Below are 20,758 nucleotides of genomic sequence, written 5' to 3' on the forward strand. Positions count from 1 at the left end.
GATAAACCTGCAAAAACAACACAAAAAATGGCGCCAACTCCGTTCCCAGCCGGGTTTGTGCTTCTCTGTTCAAAGAAGACACACACACACAACTGCAGGAAACAATGTCAACACATGCACTCTCACACACACACAAGACACAAGGGGGAAAAGTGTGAAAGCAGCTTCACAGTTTGTCCACTAGAGAGCACAGACAAGGTTTCCCCACTGTCACACACCAGCATCTATGTTCAACACAAATGTTTTCAGTTTCAGGTGAAGAGCTGCACTGTTACACTGTGTAAAAGCTCACACTGCTTCCAGGTAACAAAGACACGCAAAGTCATGTCCTTTTTAAATTATTTCTTTATTTATATATATTTATTTATTCATCTCAGTTTGGTTGATATTCTTTTTAATCATTGTTGTTGCACTTTAGTATTTTTGTACTCAACAGAAATAAACGTAAAAACAAAAAAAAGAAAAGGAAAAAAAAAACAGACAAAAATGAACCAATAGAAAACAAAAAAACAAACAAAAATTTAACCTAAAAACAGGAGTGGAGTAGAGAGCTGGCTTGCTGAGGAGGGAGAGGCAGGGGTGGAGGAGTAAAGACAGAAGTCAGGGATGGTATAGAAGAGTCAAGACAGGAAAAGAAACCTGGTGGGGGAGGAGAGGAGAGGAGGGGAGAGGAGAGGGGGGGGGTTCAGTCTGATCGGGGCAGATGTGTGTGAGGCAGCTCTCTCCTCCCAATCGTGCGCTGTGATTTCCATTCACTGGAGCTTGTCCCTTCCTGTGCGCCTCTGCTCCTTCCCCCCTCCCCTTCACAAGAAGATCTGAAACAACAGCCCCAGGCGCTGGTCACGGTGTCAGACACAGCGGAGCCTCTGGTCTTTCTTTACCTTTTTTTTTTTTTTTTTTTAGTGTTTCTATCCTGTCGTGGGACGATGGAGTCATACGATGTCTTCCATCGCAGCCGTTTCCTCCACACAAACTCCCACCCCACCCCCCAAAAAATAAAAAGAGCTCAGTTCATTCTCCTCCAGATCTCAGTTTTGGCTTGTTGTAAACAATGAGAGAAAAAACAGTAAGGGGAAGATCTGAAAGAGGAATAAATGAGCAGCAGGGTGAAGTTTGAAGAAATGAGGGAAAGCTTCTGCCCAATGAGACATAAACTGATTGTTTTTATCAAGAAACAAAAAATGCATGTCCACTCTTTTTTCTTATAGCTCTGTTACTAAAGCTAAATAACGTCACCGGTGAGAGTGAACGCTGGTAAACAGGAAGTGACACGGTTGTGAATGGAAACCACAGGTGCTGCTGCGTGACACCATCTACAGCTCTCAGATAGATGCATATAGCAAAAACAAAAGAAGTCAACCATGCAGCCGGGTACTGTGAGACGTCCGGCCAGTATTAAAAAACACATACACATAAGTGGAGCTATATTCTTTGCACCAGTCTCTTGTCGCTGGCCAGTTATAGACTCAATATGCAGGGAGGAGGGAGGGGGGGGGAAGAGTATATGGGAGGATAAATAGAGGGAAATAACGAAAGAAAATTTAAAATAAAACTGTAAAAAGAAAAAAGGGGGGAGGGTTCAATCCTCTGCTGTGGTCCCCAGTGTGCTGTAGCCTCCATCCTGCTGTGCTTTAGCGGCTGCACAGACCTTGGTAGACATGTTTAAGGTGGGCACACCTTGCCTTGCCTCGCTCCGACCACCACCACCACCTTGTATTATTTCCTCTGACGTGGAAGATTAAAAAACACACAAAAAAAAAAACGATTCCTTCCTATTGGTCACCTCCTGAAATGTTTCCCTTTTATGGTTTGGAGGCGTGTCCAGGTGTATCCGACTAAGACAGGATCCAAAACGCAAAAACATCTGTGAAAACGCAACCGTTGTCTCCTCCGATTCATCCCTTTCAGGCTTTGGGCGAGAAAAGGTAAGGAGGGAGGGAGGGGAGGGCAAAGCAAGGAGCGCTGAAACGACATAAGTTAAAGTAAAAAAAAAAAGGGGGAGAGGGCGGTTAAGTAATAGTAGTTGAAGAGTCCTCCTTGGTTGCCAGGTAATGCTTCGTCCGATCAGAAGTCGATGCAATAAAAGGTGGTGGGAGGATCACAGCAGAAAGGCGAGGGCCAGCAAAGAGAGAGAGAAAGAGAAGAGGGTTTGTCCGTCTCCACACTTGTGATGTTCAGGATGATATGTCAGCTATTTTACAAGTTATTCCCTCGTTTTGTGTCTTTTTATGTTGTTTTTTTTCTTCTTTATCTTCTTCTTTTTTTAAGAGTCTCTGTTAGCACCCGAACCAACCCAGACAAAGCCCGAAGCCTGACCCTGTATAGCCTGCCGCCGCCGCAACTACCCCGGAAAAAACAGAAAACAGGCCCAACATCAACAAGAATGACAGTCACAACAACATCAACGACTGAAATGATACTTTTTTTTTTTAAGAGCAACACAAAATAATTACTCTCCTCTTATTCAAGTGTCTCGATATAATAATAATATTAAAACAAATAAGAACAATCTTTTTTTACGAGACAGAAAGAGCACTGTCTCTCTTCTCTCTGTCCTCTTTTGGCTAGAAATCTCAAAAGATTCATAAAACAAAAAGAAAATTAAAACAAAAAGAAAAAAACACTTTGAAGACATCCAAAAATACAAATGATAAACAATACCGATATAAAAAAGCCTCCCCAACAACATCTAAAAACAAAAAAAAGTAACAAAAAAAACAAAAGAAAAACAACAACAACAAAAAAGGTTTGATACAGAAATTGCAATAGCGTTCTATACATGGCATCACTGTACAAGGAAAGGAGCAAATGTCTGGTAAAACTACCCACAATGCAATACATTGTCACTGACATGGGAAAGGAGGAAGAGGGATGGAGAAGGGGTGGGAGTGGGGGGTTGGGGGGGAGTAGGGAAGCAGGGAGACAGCATGACGGAGAGCGAGGGACAGTGAGGAGGGTGGAAACAGACAGAGAGAGGATAGCTTGAACCGAAAGTGCAGAATTACTTAAGTAATCAAAGAACAATGTTGTCTTCCTTGCAACACAGAACTGTTTTTCCTTTAATAATAATAATAATAATAATAATAATGATAGTTATAATATCCATTATAATAAAACTTCTTTTACAGAAAACAGTAATAACAATAAGAGTAACAATATTGACCATAATGCCTTCATGGACATTAGCCGTAAAAATGAATTTTTAAAATAAAATAAAAACAAAGAAAAGAAAAGAAAATGAATGCCAGAGCAAGAAAACAAAAAAAACAAGAAACAATGAGAGCTGGTTTGTCCTGTGCGATGTCACTGAGCTCCATCTTTGGAGAGAGCGCTTGTTGCCCAGTTGAGGCCTCCTGTCCTAAAAACACCCACCACACCCACCGCCAACTACCGCCACCACCTACGGCCATGATGGGGCCGTCGCCGTGGAGACTTCAGCCCGCTCCCGGAATGATCTGCTGCAGGTCAGCAGGACGAGGGGAGAGAGAGGGAGGGAGGAGCAGACCGAACCTCGTTAGATAGATACCCTTCCCCTTCTGCTCACACACACACTCACACACTCCGATGTGAATACTTTGGGTTTGTGGCAGCAGTGTGTGTGTGTGTGTGTTGGATCCATGTGACTGTTTATCAATTTGTTGGCCAATGAGGCACATAATGATGACGTATGCCAACAGGTAATAGATGTGGGAGTGGGAGTGAAGTGGGGGCAAGAGGTGAGGGGAAAGGGAAGGGGAAGGAGGAAAGGGGAGGAGTCGAAAGGAGGGAGGAGTGAAACCCCCCGATCTACCCAGGATGATGACGGGAAGTGGGGAAAAAAGAGCAGAAGACAAACGAATGCTGGATGTCTGTGCGGGAAAATGATGCTGGCACTTTGGCCTTTTGAACCCTGACCCCCACCCCTCTGATGTCGACCCCCCCCTCCCTCTCCCCCCTCTCCCCCCTCTCGCGCAGACTGCCCTCCCACGGACAGATGGAGACAGACAGATGGACGTAGAGTTAGAAGAGTTGCCCCCCCCCCCCCCTCCCCAGTTTGGGCAAACAATGGTGGTTTGGCGTGATGCTGCTGCTCAACTCAAGTCAACACAACTCAGGATGGCTGATATGGACCGCTGGACACAGGAGACGCCATTCCTACGGGAAGACAGGAGGGACACACAACACCGTCAACACTTTGGTCTCCACTATTCAATCGACTTTTTTATTTTTATTTTTTTATTATTTAAGTATACTTTGGGGCTTTTATTTATTTTTTGCCTTCCATCGATGGGACAGTTGAGAGAGACAGGAAATAGGGAGGAAGAGAGAGGGGGAACGACATGCAGCAAAGGGCCATTGGGGGGAAATCAAACCGGGGTCGCTATCGGCGCCCTCACTATTTGATTTTGATTTTTAATCTCAGACGAACGACTCAATAAAATACAATGATGCTCCTTTGGTGTCAGTCCATTTATCTCCAAGCCTGCATGCCAAACACTTTAAAATGCATAATAAAAAGGTACCACCCTGACATAATTAATTTCAGACGTAATGTTGATCAAAATACGACTTTTATCGATTTATAAATTGCGTCATTTAGCGAATCTGCAAGTCCGGTCACTTCTCCGCTGTGTTGTGTGCATTTGTTTTCAATGAAGCCTTTTTAATAATCAATCAGTGGATCGATGGATCATCATATACATGTTACGATGTGTGTATTTGTGGAGTCGTATCTGTCATAAACAAGAGATTAATGTTATGGTTTACAGAACGGTTTGTGTTGTGGACTTGCAGTGACACAGAGATCAGAGCTTGTGACACTGGGTCTGAGACTCTGATCGCAGGTTTGGTTCCCAGCAGCGGTGTGGAGGGCAGAGAGCCTCCACTCTCCCATAAGTCATTTATCTAACATCGGAGGGGGTGGCTGCTTATCAGTTGTGCAATTCGAAAAAAAAATCGTAAGTCCAGCCGCCTGGGATGGTAACTTTAAGGAAGTGTTTTAATAATGTGAATAGGACTGGGTCAGCCACCTTTAAAGGGGAACTCCACCAATGTTACTTGTCAGCAGGCTGGAAACTACAGGCTTTCAGAAACAGAGGGTTTTCTGTTCTGTAACAGGCTGTGGATATACGTCCATCCACTTCTCTAATCCAATCTATTCTGATCTAATAAAGGCCTTTAACCTCATGGTTGTCGTACGTTTGTGGAGCAGCAGATTAACGAACATTACAATGAACTGCATTGAACCTTCTTGCGACGTTCCCATAGGAATTCATTATGTTTTATTTTATGCCACTAAATCACAGGAGCCTCATAATGAGAATTTTTGACACTGAGCCAAGTCAAACTTTAGACCTCAGTTAAATTGACTGTGTTGAACCTGAAAATAGCAGTTGAGCCGCACTCCCAATTAAACTTGAAACATCTTGAAGAAGCAGCTACAGAAATCTCTGGGGTGAATTAAATGAAACTGTTGTTGTTTTAACATTTGAAAGTCCTTTAAGCTTTGACTCTTAATGGTTTTGGTCTGATGCCAAAAAGCCACTGTGATTGATGCTGTAAAAAAAAAACAGAACAAGGAACAAACGGGCCAAGAGGGTTAATTGTGTTTACAGGGACACGAAAAAATCAGCACAGGAGTGAATATAAACAGATCATATGAGCACATTAAATGTCAGCCAGGTAATAAATGTCGAGAAACTCATAAAAATCAAGGTCAAAAGCATTTAGTAAGTGATTAAACTCTATAAAAAACAAGTTTTACCAAGTCATTTATAGCGCTATGTGGTGCCAAGAGGAACCTGTCTGTTTGTCGGTCTTGGCACAAAACCAAAGAGACTGTAGCTGCTAAATGTCGTGTATCTTTTACTAACAAACTCTTGCTGTGTGTTTGTGTGTGTGTATACCTGTGCTAGACCCCAGCCTGCTCCATGCTGTACTGCAGGTCAGGGGGCTTGTAGCTGAGGAGCATGTCACTGGTGCAGGAGGAGGGGTAGCAGGCCGCCGCATGGAGCTCCCCTTCCACATCACACACTGCACGACAAGCAGAGATGGGTTGGTTTTTTGTTTTTTTTAGCGATACAAAGAAAATCCACACACATATACAGAGCTTTAGGTCAATTTCACGTCTCCTACTGACCCGACTCTTCCCGCTGGTGCAGCTGCTGGCTTCCCGTCAGCGACGTCTGGCTGAGGATGTCTGACATGCGAGCGGAGCTTAGCGCCTTCCCGGCCAAAAGGCTCATCCCAGACATGGGCTCTGCCTGGTCCTGAGCACAGAGAAAGAGAGAGAATAACGGCTTTAAAAGTGGATTTTAATGAACGGCTTCTAGCGGCCATGATGACTCATAACTGTGTTTGGATGATTGGATATGCTTATAGCGTATCGATGCTTCCAAAAACATCTAAATTAATGCGACTTCTTGGTTCATTCAGTCGTGCAAACATTTGCTTTCTTCCCTCAGCCATCCGTCGTCCCACTGAGCGAGCGCTAATGGCGATGATGAAGAATTAAGTGATTCTCATACTCTCCAGAAGACGCCCAATAAATATCACAACGTGCCATACAAATGTGAGATTGTTCCTGCCAACGCCATCGCGCTTAAATTATACCGTAAAGCCCGGTTTGTTGATCGGCTTTTTTTCCACCGTGCGGCAGCTGCTCATAGCAGAATGTGTTCAATCTGCTCCGAGTGAATAATCAGCTGGCTCTCACTCACATAGGCGTCGTCACAGGTCTGGATGGTGTGGTGGCGCTGTAGCTGTCCACGGGACCTATAGGCGTCACCCTGGGGACCTCGCGAGTAGCCCACACCGTTGTGGTCGGGCACCTCCATGGCCTGACCCTGGGGCCGGCACTCCACATGCTCCGGTTCTGGTGGGAAAACATGAAGTTCACAGTGTTTTCAGTGAAAATCCAGAGAAATCGTAGCCTGAACAAACAAAAATCACGCACTTAATTTTACCCATGTTAAATCATGCTTCTGTACTTGGTCAGATGACCGACGCCTGTAGGCACCAGTGTCAGGCACTTTACATAGTATGCATTTTTATATGTGCAGTACTTTTCCTAGGTGACTGTCAGCCTATCCATGGGGGGAAATTGTCCTTTTTTATTCTACTGTTTCTATTTATTGTATCTGTTTACTTGACTGTTTTATTAACAATGTTGTCTACTGTCTTATTGTCCTAAGTGTTCCTGTTTGAGCTCTTGCAAATCCTTTTCCAATGCAGTCTCCTTCTGCAAATGGCAAATAAACTGACAATCCATCACCAGTAAACAGCTAAAAGTAGAACCACTGAACCATTGACGAATGGATTGATATTGGATATGAGATTTATGTTATGGAGAAGATATCCTTATCCCTCAAAGTTGAAAAAGTAGACATTTTTAAGGATGTGGACCAAATGGACTGAGTATGTCAAGGTGTTTAGATCTAATTTCATTTGATTGCACTTGTGCTTTGTATTAACCTGCTTCCTCTTTTTTCATGTGATGGTTTGATGGTCTGAGGTGGCGCGCTCCCCTGCTCTGTTTTGTTTCGTTATTGTACATAACTAAAACAATTAGTGGTCCATAAGAGAAAATCCCAGAAGGCAATCGTTCCAAAGATGCACTGAGATTCTTATTGGGACGGTTCTGAAACGATGCAGTTATGACACTTAATCGACTTTACACATTTTAAATAATTCATTGAAGTTTGATGATGTTCTTCACATACAGAGACAGTGATTTATTTTATTTTAAAGCACAATGGCAAGATTTATATTTTGTTTTTTTTTGTGTATAGTGGAAATGCATTTTAATATTTAATATTTTCTATTTTATTTTACATAAATAAAAAAAGTGAGCATATTTATCGGACCATTTATGTTAAATAATCAAAGACCCATGTGTGGCAACATAGAAAATTGAGGATGTGATGCATCGAACCGAATCATAGGCTTGTGAAACGTCATTGAATTGAACAGTGAAGATGGACGCCACCACCACCACTAGTAGTAATTATTGTATCTGATGGAAATTTGCGTTTTCCAAATAAAAAGATCATTTCAAAAAAAGAAACCGCCTCATGCAACGTGACGGTGAATCTCTGCAGCCGGTTATGAAACAGGTCTCACCTCTCGCCGCCGGCGCGCTCCGTATGTAGCCGCCGTGCCTGTGCGTGGGGGAGCTGTAGGGCGGGGTTCCTCCTCGCGGCGGTCCGAGCAGCTCGTGACCTTCTCCGGCCTTCGCCAGCAGCCCCTCGTGCGGGTGGTGGTATGCGGCCGGCGCCTCGTCCTCCTCCATGCTCTCTGAGTGAGGTAAGCTGGGGCACGGCGCCTGGGCCGCGTGCTGCTGCTGCGGCGGCGGCTGCTGCTGCTGCTGGACCTCCGGGGTTCGGATCTGGAGCAGGTGGAGGTAGTGCTGGCCCCCCGCGGCCCCCTGCCCCCCCGCCGGCGGCTCCAGGCTCTCGCCCTGGCTCAGCTGGTGGAGCAGCAGCATCTCTCCGTACTCCTGCGGCGCTCCGCTGGGCGGCGTCGGCGGCGCGGGGCACGGGCGCGGGCTCTGCCTCTTCAGCAGCGCGGCGAGGTCCTGCGGGGGCAGCCGGGGGTCGGCGTGGCCCGTCAGAGAGTGGCGGGGGGACAGGAGGCCCTGCAGCGTGGGGGTGACGTGCTGCTGCGGCGGGCGGTAGTCCAACGGCGTCGGCGAGAGCAGCGCCTGCTGTAGTGTAGACGGGGCGCCGTAGCTGCCGGCGCCCACCGCCCCGCCCTGGTAGCCGCCGCCGTCCAGCCCGGGGACTTTGAGCGAGGCGCCCTGCAGGTAGGGGCTGAACGAGCCCACCACCCCGGAGGCGCCCCGGGAGGCGGCGGCGGCTGCGATGGCCGCGTCGCCGGAGAAGAGGTGGGGATTGAACTGGGCCTGGTCGTAGCCCGACGTGAAGCGGCCGAGGCTGCGGCTGGATGAGAATGAGAGGGAGGGAATGCAGAGGAAGAGTTAGCGCCCGACCGTCCCCACAGCAACCACACGGCGCCAATCCTCATCATCACCATGCTTTTTTTTTTTTTTTTTTCCAACCATCTACAGGAGGACGGCATCCAATCACTGCACAGAGACAACCAACAACCAGGCGACCAATCAGGTTGAGTCCAGGTTCAAGTCTTCACTAAGAGATGAGGATACTTCCAAAAAGGTGAATTCTTTTTTTCTTTTTTTTTGGGGGGGGGGGGGTGTATTTGCTGTTCTCTCAGTGAAGGCCATCCTGTAGGGGAGTGCCAAAAAATCGATTCACATAAGAATCGCAATTCTCATTTAATACGATTCAGAATTAATATATAATGTCCCAAAATCGATTTAAAAAAATAAAAAGATGAAACAAATTCTAAGGAAAATCCATTTCCTTAGAATTTAAAAGGCAGCATGTTTGACTGCACAAATTTTTTTTTTTTTAAATAAAGAGGCACTTTTAATTTTATTACTTACGTAATATGTGATATTGCTTTTATCCAAAAGTTTCAACAATTCCATCTAAGCATGGATAAATGTTTAAAACTCAATAAATGTGAAAAATACACTTTAGTCATTCTGTCTTGCACAGCAGACTGGAGTAGATCATGAGGATCCTTTGCACACCGATAGACTGAAGCAGAAATCATTATGAATCAAATCGTTTTGAATCGAAAATCGATTTTGAATCGAATTGTAGCCCCAAAAATCTGAATCGAATCGAATCGAATCGTGAGATGGTAAAAGATTCCCACCCCTACCGTCCTGGTTGGTTTACGGAGGATTAGGATAAAAACTGAAGTCCTACTCCCAACTACACAGACTGTACTTCTAAAAAAAAAAACACACACATCCAACCACCACTCACCCAGCTACTCTGAGGCGGAGAATTTGTTGCGGATGTCATCTCAGGCAAAGTCGATGTGGGAATTTTTTTTGTTAACTTTCAATAGTGGTAACAAAATAATGTCCTTATTGTTTGCAGCTCATGCACAAACACATACACATAAACTCTCTGGCCTGAGCAACAGTGTGAAACAGTGTGAAGCTTCAAAATACAAATCAGTGCACATGGCAGAAATGTTAAAAAACAGTGAGAAACAGATGATAAACATAAAAAAAAGAAAAAAAATACACCATAGAGCATGCAGGTGTCTATTCAAGGTGGTGAGTCATGGAGAGTGATGACAAAATTAAAAAATAAAATTAATAAAATCAAAAAAGATGGAAGGAGACGACACAGAAACAGTCCAGTGGTATTGTTGGGAGAGTTGTGCAGCCATCATGGGGGAGAGGGGGCGTGGTGGTGGTGACGGGATGGGTGGGGTCACCTGTGCATCTCGGCGTTGTCTGCGCTCAGCTGCTTCCCGAGGACTCTGTGTCCCCCTGGCGTGGACAGGAAGCCGCCCTGTCTCTGAGCCCCGCCTCCTCCCAGCTCCACCTCCTGCACCTGAATGGTCACCTGGACGGGAGGAAAACAGTAAAACATCGACGTTCGTTAGCGATCACAGCATCGTCTTTTATAAGAGAGAGAGACGCTGTGTTCGAAATCATCCACTCATTCACTCACTCCCTATTACGGATGTCACAATTACTTAAAGTAAAGGAAGGTGCACAGATACGGGTCCATTTATCTAATATAACACTGAATTGGTGGGAATTTAATGTTAGCATGTCATTTGAAAATTTAGAAAAAAAGATTAAAATAAACTTAAACAATTGGTATAGATCAGTGGTTCTCAACCAGGGGTCCGCGGACCCCTAGTGGTCCGTGGTGTAATTGCAAGGGGTCCGTGAAAATATCCGCCGGACCTTCCAATCCGGTTCCACGAGTTTTAATAGTTTGCGTACTATATTTCTCCGTCTGTGTGCGCCTGTAAGTCAATGCGCTGGGACACGAAAACACGCTCAAAGTGTTTGTGTGTGCGCCTGTGAGACCGAGCACTGGGATAAGGAAACGCCCTGTACCGCCGGCTGGACTCGGCTCGCAGGGTTTTCCCTGTCTGCAAAGGCCGTGGGTGATTTTGGCCGCCGCCTTATTGGTTCAACTGTGTGTGCACTGTGCATCATGCATGAGGGGCCATTGAGATGAAGCGTCTTTTGCGCGCGCTCAAACCCATTCAATGTAGACGCGCGTCATTCACGCTCCCAACTCAAACCGGTGCGCGGTTGTTTTTCCGTGCACGTCCACGGCGCACAGCTGCACGGACCTGCTTCTCCCCCGGTGTTGTGTCCCGCTGCCTTCGGCCTGTGTCTCTCCTACTGTTTCCCACTGAGCTCTGCCTCGTTTGAAAGGCGAAGGAAGCCCATGTGTGGAAAGACGTCGCCTGTTACGTCAGCTGGAATTACTGAATTGTTTGTTGTTGTTGCAACTTTCAAGTTGAAAAAAAGAGGCGAGACGTCGCCTCCAAGATGTACAATGTGTGTTATAGAAGAGAAACACATGTCAGGACCAATGACTTGTATCATCACAACAGACCTGATGGTCAGCAAAATGATGATGATAGGCTATGTCAAGATTTTTCATTTTATATCATACAAAACACCAAAGATGTGTATAATTGAAAATTATGTGCACAAGTACTGTAAAATAAAAATATAAAATCTAAACAACCAAATTATTAGGGAAAAAGGTTAATTCAGTTTAGGGCTGAAACGATTCCTCGAGTAATTCGAGTACCTCGATTACAAAAAATGGTCCGAGGATTTTTTTCTGCCTCGAGGAATCGTTAATTTAATTGTAGTTCAAGCGGCCGCACGGACTACTTTCAATGTGGCACAACGTGCGCCGTAACGTAACCTATGAACGTAGCCGTGCGGGGCCCCCCCGCAGCCGTCCGCCGCGGATGGCGGGGGAGATGTGTGTGTGTGTGTGTGTGTGTGTGTGGGGGGGGGGGGGGGGGGGGGGCGATGGCGACGGTGGCGACAACACAGCAGAACAATCCTGCCTAGGAGCTATCCATGGTTAGGCTACAAAAAGTCTCTTGAAATATCAAACAAAGAACAGGACTATGGACTGTGGAAGCTTGAAAGGCCAAAATACAGAAGTTATCATGACGTGAACCATATGTTGCGGTGTAAAAAAAAAGGAGGAGGAGGAGGAGGAAGCGGACGTACGGGTGTTTGACTGAGGGAGAAAAAGGCGATAAAAAGTCAGAAAATGTCGAAAGTGTGGGAGCATTTCCGACTGTGACGTGTATTCGTTGTAACACGGCCCTTGCATACCACAACAGCATGTCTTCCATGTTGCAGCATCTCCGCAGAAAACATTTTTGATATCTTGAAAGTAATTTAATTTAATTTATTTTTGATATCTTGAAAGTAATTTTATTTTATTTATTTTTGATATCTTGAAAGTAATTTAATTTTATTTATTTTTCTTTGTGTTTTATTTATTCTTACTTATGTTAGCAGTCGCCTCTTTGGTAATGTTTCAAGACCAGAAAATACTTGCTTGAGAATTTAAGAAATAAAAACAGCTGATTCTACAAAAGGAAACCAATTGGTCATTCATTATTAAGTGAAATATGTTATTTTCTCTTGTGTATTCATAATTGCTCTTTAACCAAGCAAAAATACGTTTTATCAGATTACTCGATTAATCTATGTAATTTTCAGTAGAGTACTCGATTACTAAAATATTCGATAGCTGCAGCCCTAATTCAGTTTCAATCAGGCCTATTTGAATGTCCCTCATGGTGTCTGCAGCCACTGCATGAGTATGATTTTTTTTGTTCTGGAAGTTACAACTGAAAGCTTATATTTGCCTCAACGAGTAAATAAATGCCATAATGCAATTTAAAATGCATTTTTCCCCCTGTTTCTATCAAATTGCAAATTGGGGGGGGGTCCTCAGGGTCGATCAAAAAAATGCAGGGGGTCCCGGACCCCAAAAAGGTTGAGAACCACTGGTATAGATGACAATTAATGACTTATATAATATTTCAAACACTTCCCTAACAAACACAGAAACGTTAGGTGTTGTGTACCTTTATTAAACCTCTGCATTATATCGAGTGCCCCAGTTGTTTCTTTTGGGTTTAGTCCTCTGTGGAGTGACCCAATTGCACCTTTCAATGACCGGTCCGGTCTGAGAGCACCGATTCACCGGCTGAAGCGCAAGAGCACCCCTCCTTTTGGATATATTTTGACTATATTTGATTTTACACATTCATAGTTTTGTGAAATTTATTGATGCATAATAATCATGATAATCGTAATACTGTAATTATTTCTCTGAAAATAATCGTACCAAGAAAATCTATAATCGTGACATCCCTACTCCCCTATCCCCTACATCCATTGTGTATATGATATAGTGCACTACATCATGTACACGATGTAGGGAACGACGGGAGGAGAATTCGGACATTACGCGGTAATTTTAGCGTCAGCAAATGCGCCAGGTATTGCTGTAATGTAAGCAGAGGCGCTGAGAATCATGTAAAAAACCGGACACATACAAATAAAATAAGAAAAACCGGACACTTGCGGGAACATTTGAGGATGTGATTCTGTGTGGTTGTGTTTCTCGGACAATAAACTGTTGAAATATCGGAAGTTGTTTGGTCAACTACTGTTGTGTGTCGTATGAACTGTGGCTATTAGCTCAGCTCGTAAGATCGTATTTACTACATATTCTACTACAATTTCTTTATTAGACTGATTTAATGCTGCTTGTTGTTGTTCGGATGCTGCTCGCCCAACTCCTGCTCCTCAGGCGAGGAAATATACAATACGTCTGAGGAGTTTATTGGTAAATAACCTAAAGAAATCGTAGCTAACATGCTAATTAGCTTGCTCTTAGTGTAGTAGTAGTGTAAGTAGTGTACATCGCTTGTTCACTCAATTTTGTGGTGCATTGTGGGTGTTTTGTCACGGAGAATTCAAACAACACTACAAAATGGCGAACACACTATATAGTTGCACTACATCCGTGATGGGGGGCGATTTCGAACACAGCTAGAGACACGAGCGGCTGTTAACGGGCTCCTTGTGGTCACCTGCTGTTGTTGAGGTACACCCTGTGCCAATGGGACGGTGGGGCGGGCAGACGGCGCTTGTTGATTGGTTGGCATAGCGACCCGTGGCAGGCCGGTGGAAGGTGGGCTGCCACTCTGGGCCTGGTAGAGCGCCGGAGCACCGTGCTGGTACTGCACCGGTGACGGACCTCCTGGGAAACAAGGAGAGAGAGGAGAGATTGGAACCACCGCTCATTTTTCCCTCCATGTTTTCTTCTCATTTATATTCATGTAATAGTTATATTATAGTTATATTATTATATTTCCACATTTGACATATTGTGTTGAAGTCTGGGGAAATGTTTATACTGTAAAACAAACATAGACCCCATAATCAAACTTCAAAAAAGAGTAATTAGAATAATAAACAAAGTGTGCTATTGTGAACCTACCAACCTTCTATTTATAAGATCTTACGCATTCAAATTTTATAGATATTGTGTTCCTAAAAACAATGCAAATCATTTTTTCGAGTAAAGAATAACAGCCTTACAGTTTGTATTCTTCAGTTATTTAAATTAAGAAAAGGAAACAATAATTTAAGAGGGTTATTGTGAGAACTAATATAAAATACAAATGTGTTTCAGTATTGCGAGTCAAAATGTTGTTATTCTTTCACGCGAGTTAAATGGCTGATGATGTATGGAAAGAGAGAGCGAGCTATGACGACCCCGACCACGTTGAGGGGGAACTATGAAGTACTCAGCTGTGATGCAAAATGATCTAAACCGAGTCGAGTCGACCCGAGTAGGGCTGAACTGTGTAGTGCAAATGGGCCATAAGTCCTGGAGAGGTAGCGATTACATTCCTGTTACTGCATTTCTACCACTAGTTTGGTCTCAGCTGCCTTCATAAGTAACGTTAACATTACAACAAGCAAATCAAATCTGTTTTAATCTCCATGTAGGAATCACAAGTTATTGTTCTCTCGCTGACTGACGCGTTTGTTCACCTGCTGCCCGTGTTTGCACTTTTTTCAATGATTTAATATAAACCATCTTCGGGCACATTATTCATTAAGACAATGTGAAAAACAGAGTACATCAGATGCTGTGTTTGTATACAGATGACAAAAGCCAGTGAGTAATCAAAGAGACACACACACACACACACACACACACACACACACACACACACACACACACACACACACACACACACACACACACACACACACACACACACACACACACAGTGTGAACTGTACCGACCAGCTAATTCTGAATCCTCAAGTCTGTTTTTAAAACGTTGCATAACTGAATAAATAGAAATGTAATTAGTTTTAATGAACCGCGGAAAAACAAAACAGAACTGACAGTGAAGTGCACCACCACCACCACCAGTTACCGGTCTGGGTTATTTATCAAGCACTCGAAGCGATGGCATTACTAACCGTGCCCTTGCATTATGCCTGCAGAGCCGGGCGGAGGGCTCTGATTGGGCTGTCTGAAGAGGTGGTTGCTGGGATGTGTTGGCGGAGGGCTGGAGGGCTGGATACGCAACCTGAGGGAGGACGGGACAGGAGTAGGAGAGGAGAGGAGAGAAGAGAGAGATACGACAGTGATGTAACACTTCAGTCGATAGCGCTGCACCACGGTATCAAGTTCATTGTTCACCGTTCAATAGCTGATGAGTAATGTGTGTGTGTGTATGTGTGTGTGTGTGTGTGTGTGTTCACCTCTGGAGCTGGTGGGTTAGGTGACTAGGCTGGCTCTCTCCATGGCCTAAAGACAGACCCTGCAGGTACAGAAACATTTAATTAGACTCCAAGCTTCAGGATATAACATGTTAATGTGGATCAGACTGTGTTGCACTGACTTAATGATATTAAAAGGAATAGTTCACCAAAAAATGAAATTCAATTGATGAATACTCCGGAGTAGTTTTTTTATTCCTCAAAGTGCATCTGGAGACCTGGGAGGCCGGTTCGTATAGTCCAATGAAAACTTTATAATTAATAGGGCGAGACACAAAAAGGTCCATAAAACTACACAAAAACCTTTAAATATTCCTCCATACTGCTCGTCCACTGCAATCCAAGTGTCCTGAAGGGAAATAGTCCAGAGTTTACTCGAAATTATGTAATTTAGGACATTTTTACAGCCTAAACAGTCCTGAATTGCGTGAATGCAAGAGCGCGCCCCAGGCAAATTCAATACAGGACTGTTTAGGCTGTAAAACTGTCCTAAATGACGTAGTTTCTAGTAGACTCTGGACTATATCTCTTCAGGACAGTTGGATTGCAGTGGACGAGCAGTGTGGAGGAATATTACAACGTTTTTGTGTAGTTTTATGGACCTTTTTGTGTCAGGCACTATTGTCTCTCATATAAGGATTTCGTTGGACTATGAACTGGCCTCCCGAGTCTCCAGATGCACTTTGAGGAATAAAAAAAACTACTCCGGAGTATTCATCAGCATGAGGGTGTTTTTTGGTGGACTATTCCTTTTAAAAAACAAAAAAGGGCCAGGGTAACACGGCTCAGCCCATCCTGTTGCAAACATCTTTATGACGTCTGAAGTACCTGGATTTGCTGGTGGAGGATTTGTTGCTCTTGCTGGTAGAGGATATGCTGCTGCTGGGTGTGCTCCAGGAATCGCTCATCCTGCTGGGCAGCGTACATTTTCTGGAGCTGCTCACACTCCTATTTGAAAACACAAAAATAGAGATTTGGATTTCAACTGAGGAAGCTATTTTTAATTCCCTAAAACTAACAAAAGGCAGGATTTGATGCCTAAAAATGATCAAATGCTGCAGCTGAGCATCAGGAACGGCTTCTTCTAATCTTGCTCATCACTCAACTCATCAGCATTAAACGCTAATGTGTAAACCTACGGCATGCGTATTGTTTACAGGATTTGTAAGCCGTCCCCACCTGACTTGCAGCTGCAGTAAACCTCGGCACCGCTGCCACTTGCCGTTGGCTGCCTTTGCATAATGAGTTTATGACGTTGAGCGTTCGAAAGGCAACACTTTCATCTACTTTAAACCTCCCGGACCGACGGTACACCCAAAGTTTAACGCCATGCGTCATCGGCTGGCTGACTGTTAGCCTAATGCTGCTGGAGCTGCATGAACCACACATAGGTACACACACCATTCAATTAAGTTAATGCTTTTTTTTTTTTTTTGCTAATGATGCGGATCACGTTGAGTTAATGCGACTAATTGTGCAGCAAATGTATAAAAAGCAGTAAGCACAGAACTCCTGCTACATACAAGTGAGATCTTAAGACACCTACGGTCTCTAAGTGCTTTGTGAAGTCCAGATTTATGAAAACAACGTTGATTACCAGCTCGTGTGATGAACTACGACAAAAACAATACACTGTGAGGTCATCTGTGAACTTGTTTACACCCACTTTCCTCAAGGGTCTTAACCTGGGTGTAGGTCGTGTGTGCCTAACCTCTCCTCTAGCCTTGTTAACCCTCTTAACACTGGAGAGTAAAGATAATCCCAGCATGTCAGTGCATGCCTAAGATGAAGCACCCACTGCGAACATGATGATTATCTCGCTCCCTACCTACGCCTCCCACTGGGTGAGGTAATCTCATTGCAGTGTCACTGCCAATGATGTGATGTCTCGAGAAGTATTTTGAGGTTTTCCCAGGTGAAAGACTCGGTTTGACCTCACCTTAAGAAACCCTCTCTCCGGCTGCGCGTCCAGATCATAGCGGGTCTGAATCGTGTCAGCGTTTTTCACAACAAGTCTCAGATTCTCAAATAAAGAAAACAAACCAGCCCTGCTCTGCCTTGCTCTTTATTTCTGCTTTGAATCCAACAGCATCACAACTCAACAGTTGGCTATCGGTTTATTTGACAACATCGTCTGCTTCTGCTCTGATGGGGGAGCAGAGCCAGAGAGCAGAGGAGAAAGCATGATGAGGCAGAAGGCAGCAGTGAGCCGGCGGGGGGTCTTACTCTTATCGTTATGGTCCGACCGCTTTAATAAACTTTCTGCTGCATTAAAGAGTGAGAAAACTTCAACTCCACTACTTGCACAGCACAGACTTGCAGTGCTGAGGATCCTGGTTTAGTATTCCCAAGAGATTCAGAATTGCATCAGAATAGCTGCAGCGTATCACTTTTTTTTTGCCTTCAGAGCCAAATGTGTTGCATCACTGCTCTGTGAGCGGGTGAAAAGGCAGAGAGAGAAGTAGAGAGGAATTTTTAAATCTCGGGAGCTGGTGAGGTGAGTGTCGAGTCATCGGTGTCTATCGGTAACTTATCAGCTCTCCATAGAAACAAAGCTTTCGGACGTTTTCACGCCTCAAAGTCTGAATCAAGGTTCGTTGTTTTGCTACATTTGAATCCTGTTGCTTCGGGTTTTACATGGCATTAATGCAAGTGCACCAAATAATTTATTATGACATATCGACGTCCTGTCCTCATTACCTACGTACTAGGGGTGTAACGGTATATGTATTCGTCCCGTGCCGTCACGGTACGTGGGTCACGGTTCGGTGCACACAGTCACACGACGAATACGTCTGATTGAATATTTAAAAAAAAGAAAAGAAAAAAAAAAGTTGAGTCCTCACTCCAATCTAGGTGGCGGTAATGAGCCTCGAAGCTGCCTGCAGCCGTCATAACAGACAAAGAAGAGAAGTGATGAGTGAAGTTAGAGAAGCTGCTGCTTCATTTATGTCACCGCGGCTTCTGAAAGCGGCGGCGGTTAATAATTAGAATAATAGTTGCCAGTTGTAAAGTGCAAGTTTTTTTTCCTCTAGAATTAATGAATGGCATTATAACACTCCTAATGCACTTGTTTTATTTTGTATTCTTTTTTCTTTTAACTTTTATAACACAAGACAGATTTTAGTTTTACATTCAATAGTGTCTGTTGTACCGAAACTGTACCGAACCGTGACCCCTGAACCGAGGTACGTACCGAACCGTGACTTGTGTGTACCGTTACACCCCTACTACGTACGCTTTGTCTCCCTACACTCGACATCGACTGGTTTGTAAACAGGCGTTCGTTTGGCGTAGTTGCGTCACCAAAGCTCTCCTCAAGTTAGCTATTTAGCAAAATAGCGATCTAGGAAAATGAATTAACAAGTTCATGGCATCATGGCAATGTATAGTTAGACTGTTCTGGCGTTGCTACCAGCAGAATCAACACCAGGCCCAATATGCGAGCCTAATAGTTCGGATTCGGATGAACATCCTCGTCGTGTTGAGGCTTTATCGTCATCAGCAGGAAAGGAAAAGACGACCGCTAACCACTGGAACTTCCTGTTAAAGGGACAGTTCAACATTTTGGCAAACTGGCCCATTGCCATAATCCCTATAGTTTTAGGAGTAGGTTGGTTCCATTTATTTGTCGGTGCAAGCTGTTTTTAGAACGGCGGAGCAGAGCCGTGAGCTGCTCAGAGCTACGCTACGGAGGCTAATGGGATTTCTTGGTTCAAACTCATCAAATACACAATCCAACAACTCCAAAATGCTCTTGTGGACAAGTTGTGACCTGCAAATTCACCACGCTATGAGATAATAACAGCACGTTACCAGACAGAGTTGTTTTAGAGGGAAATTCATGCAAAACCGCTGATGCGCGTTCCTGTCAGGGACAGTTTTTCAGCAAGCAGTCTCTGCATTTACCTCTAAAACAACTCTTGTCTGGTACTGTCTGTCATTATCTCATTGCGTGGTGAATGTGCAGGTCACAACTTGTCCACCAGAGTGTTTTGGAGTTGTTGGATTGTGTATTTGATGAGTTTGATGAGGGAAACCAAGAAATCTCTGCTCTGCCGTTCTAAAAATAGCTTCCACCGACAATTAAAGGTAACAAACCTACTGCTATGACTATAGGGATTATGGCAATGGGCCGATTTGCCAAAATGTTGAACTATCCCTTTAAAGGTCAGAAAGTCTGAACCACCAACCAAAAAAAGAAAAGCTTTCACACTGCAAAAGTCTGGACGGAGACGAGACAACCTCTTTTGGTCAGACCAAAGTTTGTTTCGGATCAAAAAGTCTAAAAGTCTGCACTAAATGATGTAGGTGTGAAAGCCTCTTTAGTTTCTCCTACAGACAATGACACAAGCAAGAAAATAGAAATGTCTGTTGCTGTTATAATGTTGAAATCTAAAGATATACAGGCCTAAACTTGTGTGTACCAAACACATCTAACAGCAGCACAACCCAGTGACTGTTGAGCCGATGTTTTCTGTTTACAGAGGATAAATTCCTGGTTCATTACTTCCAGCTGCTTGATTAGCTAATAACTTGTTGATGTTTTCCCCCGGGGAGGTCTGAGGATACTGAGTAGAGCGATGATGATGATGTACCTGCTTGAGTTGCTTAATGAGGCTGCTGTTTTCTAGATGAGCCTTGAAGGCCTGGATGGTGGCCGCGCCGTCTGAGAACCGTCTGACAGGTGAGAAGCGCTCCATTGGGAGATGAAGGGTGTTGCAATCCTTGTAGCTGGATCTGAGGAGGGGGAGGAAGGAGGAGGAGGAGGAGGAGGGAGGACCACCACAGGGAGCAAACACAGATGCACACAAATACACATGCACACACACACACACACACACATACAGGGACCAAGACATGACATAACACAGACACACAAGACACAAACACACGACAGGCATGAGCTTCTCAAACTTAAAACAAACTTAAATATCACACAAGAATCAGTAAAACATTTGACGTGTAGGAAACAAAACTAGTAATAATAATGATAATAAATTAATCCATGTCTTTAAAACGATTATGTTCTCAACCATGACAAAATGAGCATCAGTTTAAGTTAAGTCCTTAAAA

The 20,758-nt window shown here is 44.2% G+C and overlaps 1 protein-coding gene across 2 annotated transcripts in view; it reads right to left on the reverse strand.

The window, feature by feature from the left end:
• Window positions 1-3,717: 3,717 nt before the first annotated feature.
• Window positions 3,718-20,758, reverse strand: part of sik3 (SIK family kinase 3) — a 49,299-nt gene continuing 32,258 nt past the window's right edge. For both annotated transcript variants that reach the window (XM_083985184.1, XM_083985183.1), the window contains exons 16-26: window positions 20,281-20,422; window positions 16,511-16,630; window positions 15,665-15,723; window positions 15,380-15,489; window positions 13,969-14,138; window positions 10,297-10,427; window positions 8,101-8,918; window positions 6,699-6,853; window positions 6,119-6,248; window positions 5,886-6,012; window positions 3,718-4,134 (exon numbers count right to left, since the gene is read on the reverse strand). In XM_083985184.1, coding sequence (XP_083841310.1) covers window positions 5,891-6,012; window positions 6,119-6,248; window positions 6,699-6,853; window positions 8,101-8,918; window positions 10,297-10,427; window positions 13,969-14,138; window positions 15,380-15,489; window positions 15,665-15,723; window positions 16,511-16,630; window positions 20,281-20,422 — 1,957 coding nt within the window. In that variant the 3' untranslated portion in view covers window positions 3,718-4,134; window positions 5,886-5,890. The remainder of the gene's footprint in view (window positions 4,135-5,885; window positions 6,013-6,118; window positions 6,249-6,698; window positions 6,854-8,100; window positions 8,919-10,296; window positions 10,428-13,968; window positions 14,139-15,379; window positions 15,490-15,664; window positions 15,724-16,510; window positions 16,631-20,280; window positions 20,423-20,758) is intronic.

The sequence above is a fragment of the Trachurus trachurus genome (genome assembly GCF_905171665.1).
Source record: "Trachurus trachurus genome assembly, chromosome: 13".
Taxonomy (NCBI): Eukaryota; Metazoa; Chordata; class Actinopteri; order Carangiformes; family Carangidae; genus Trachurus; species Trachurus trachurus.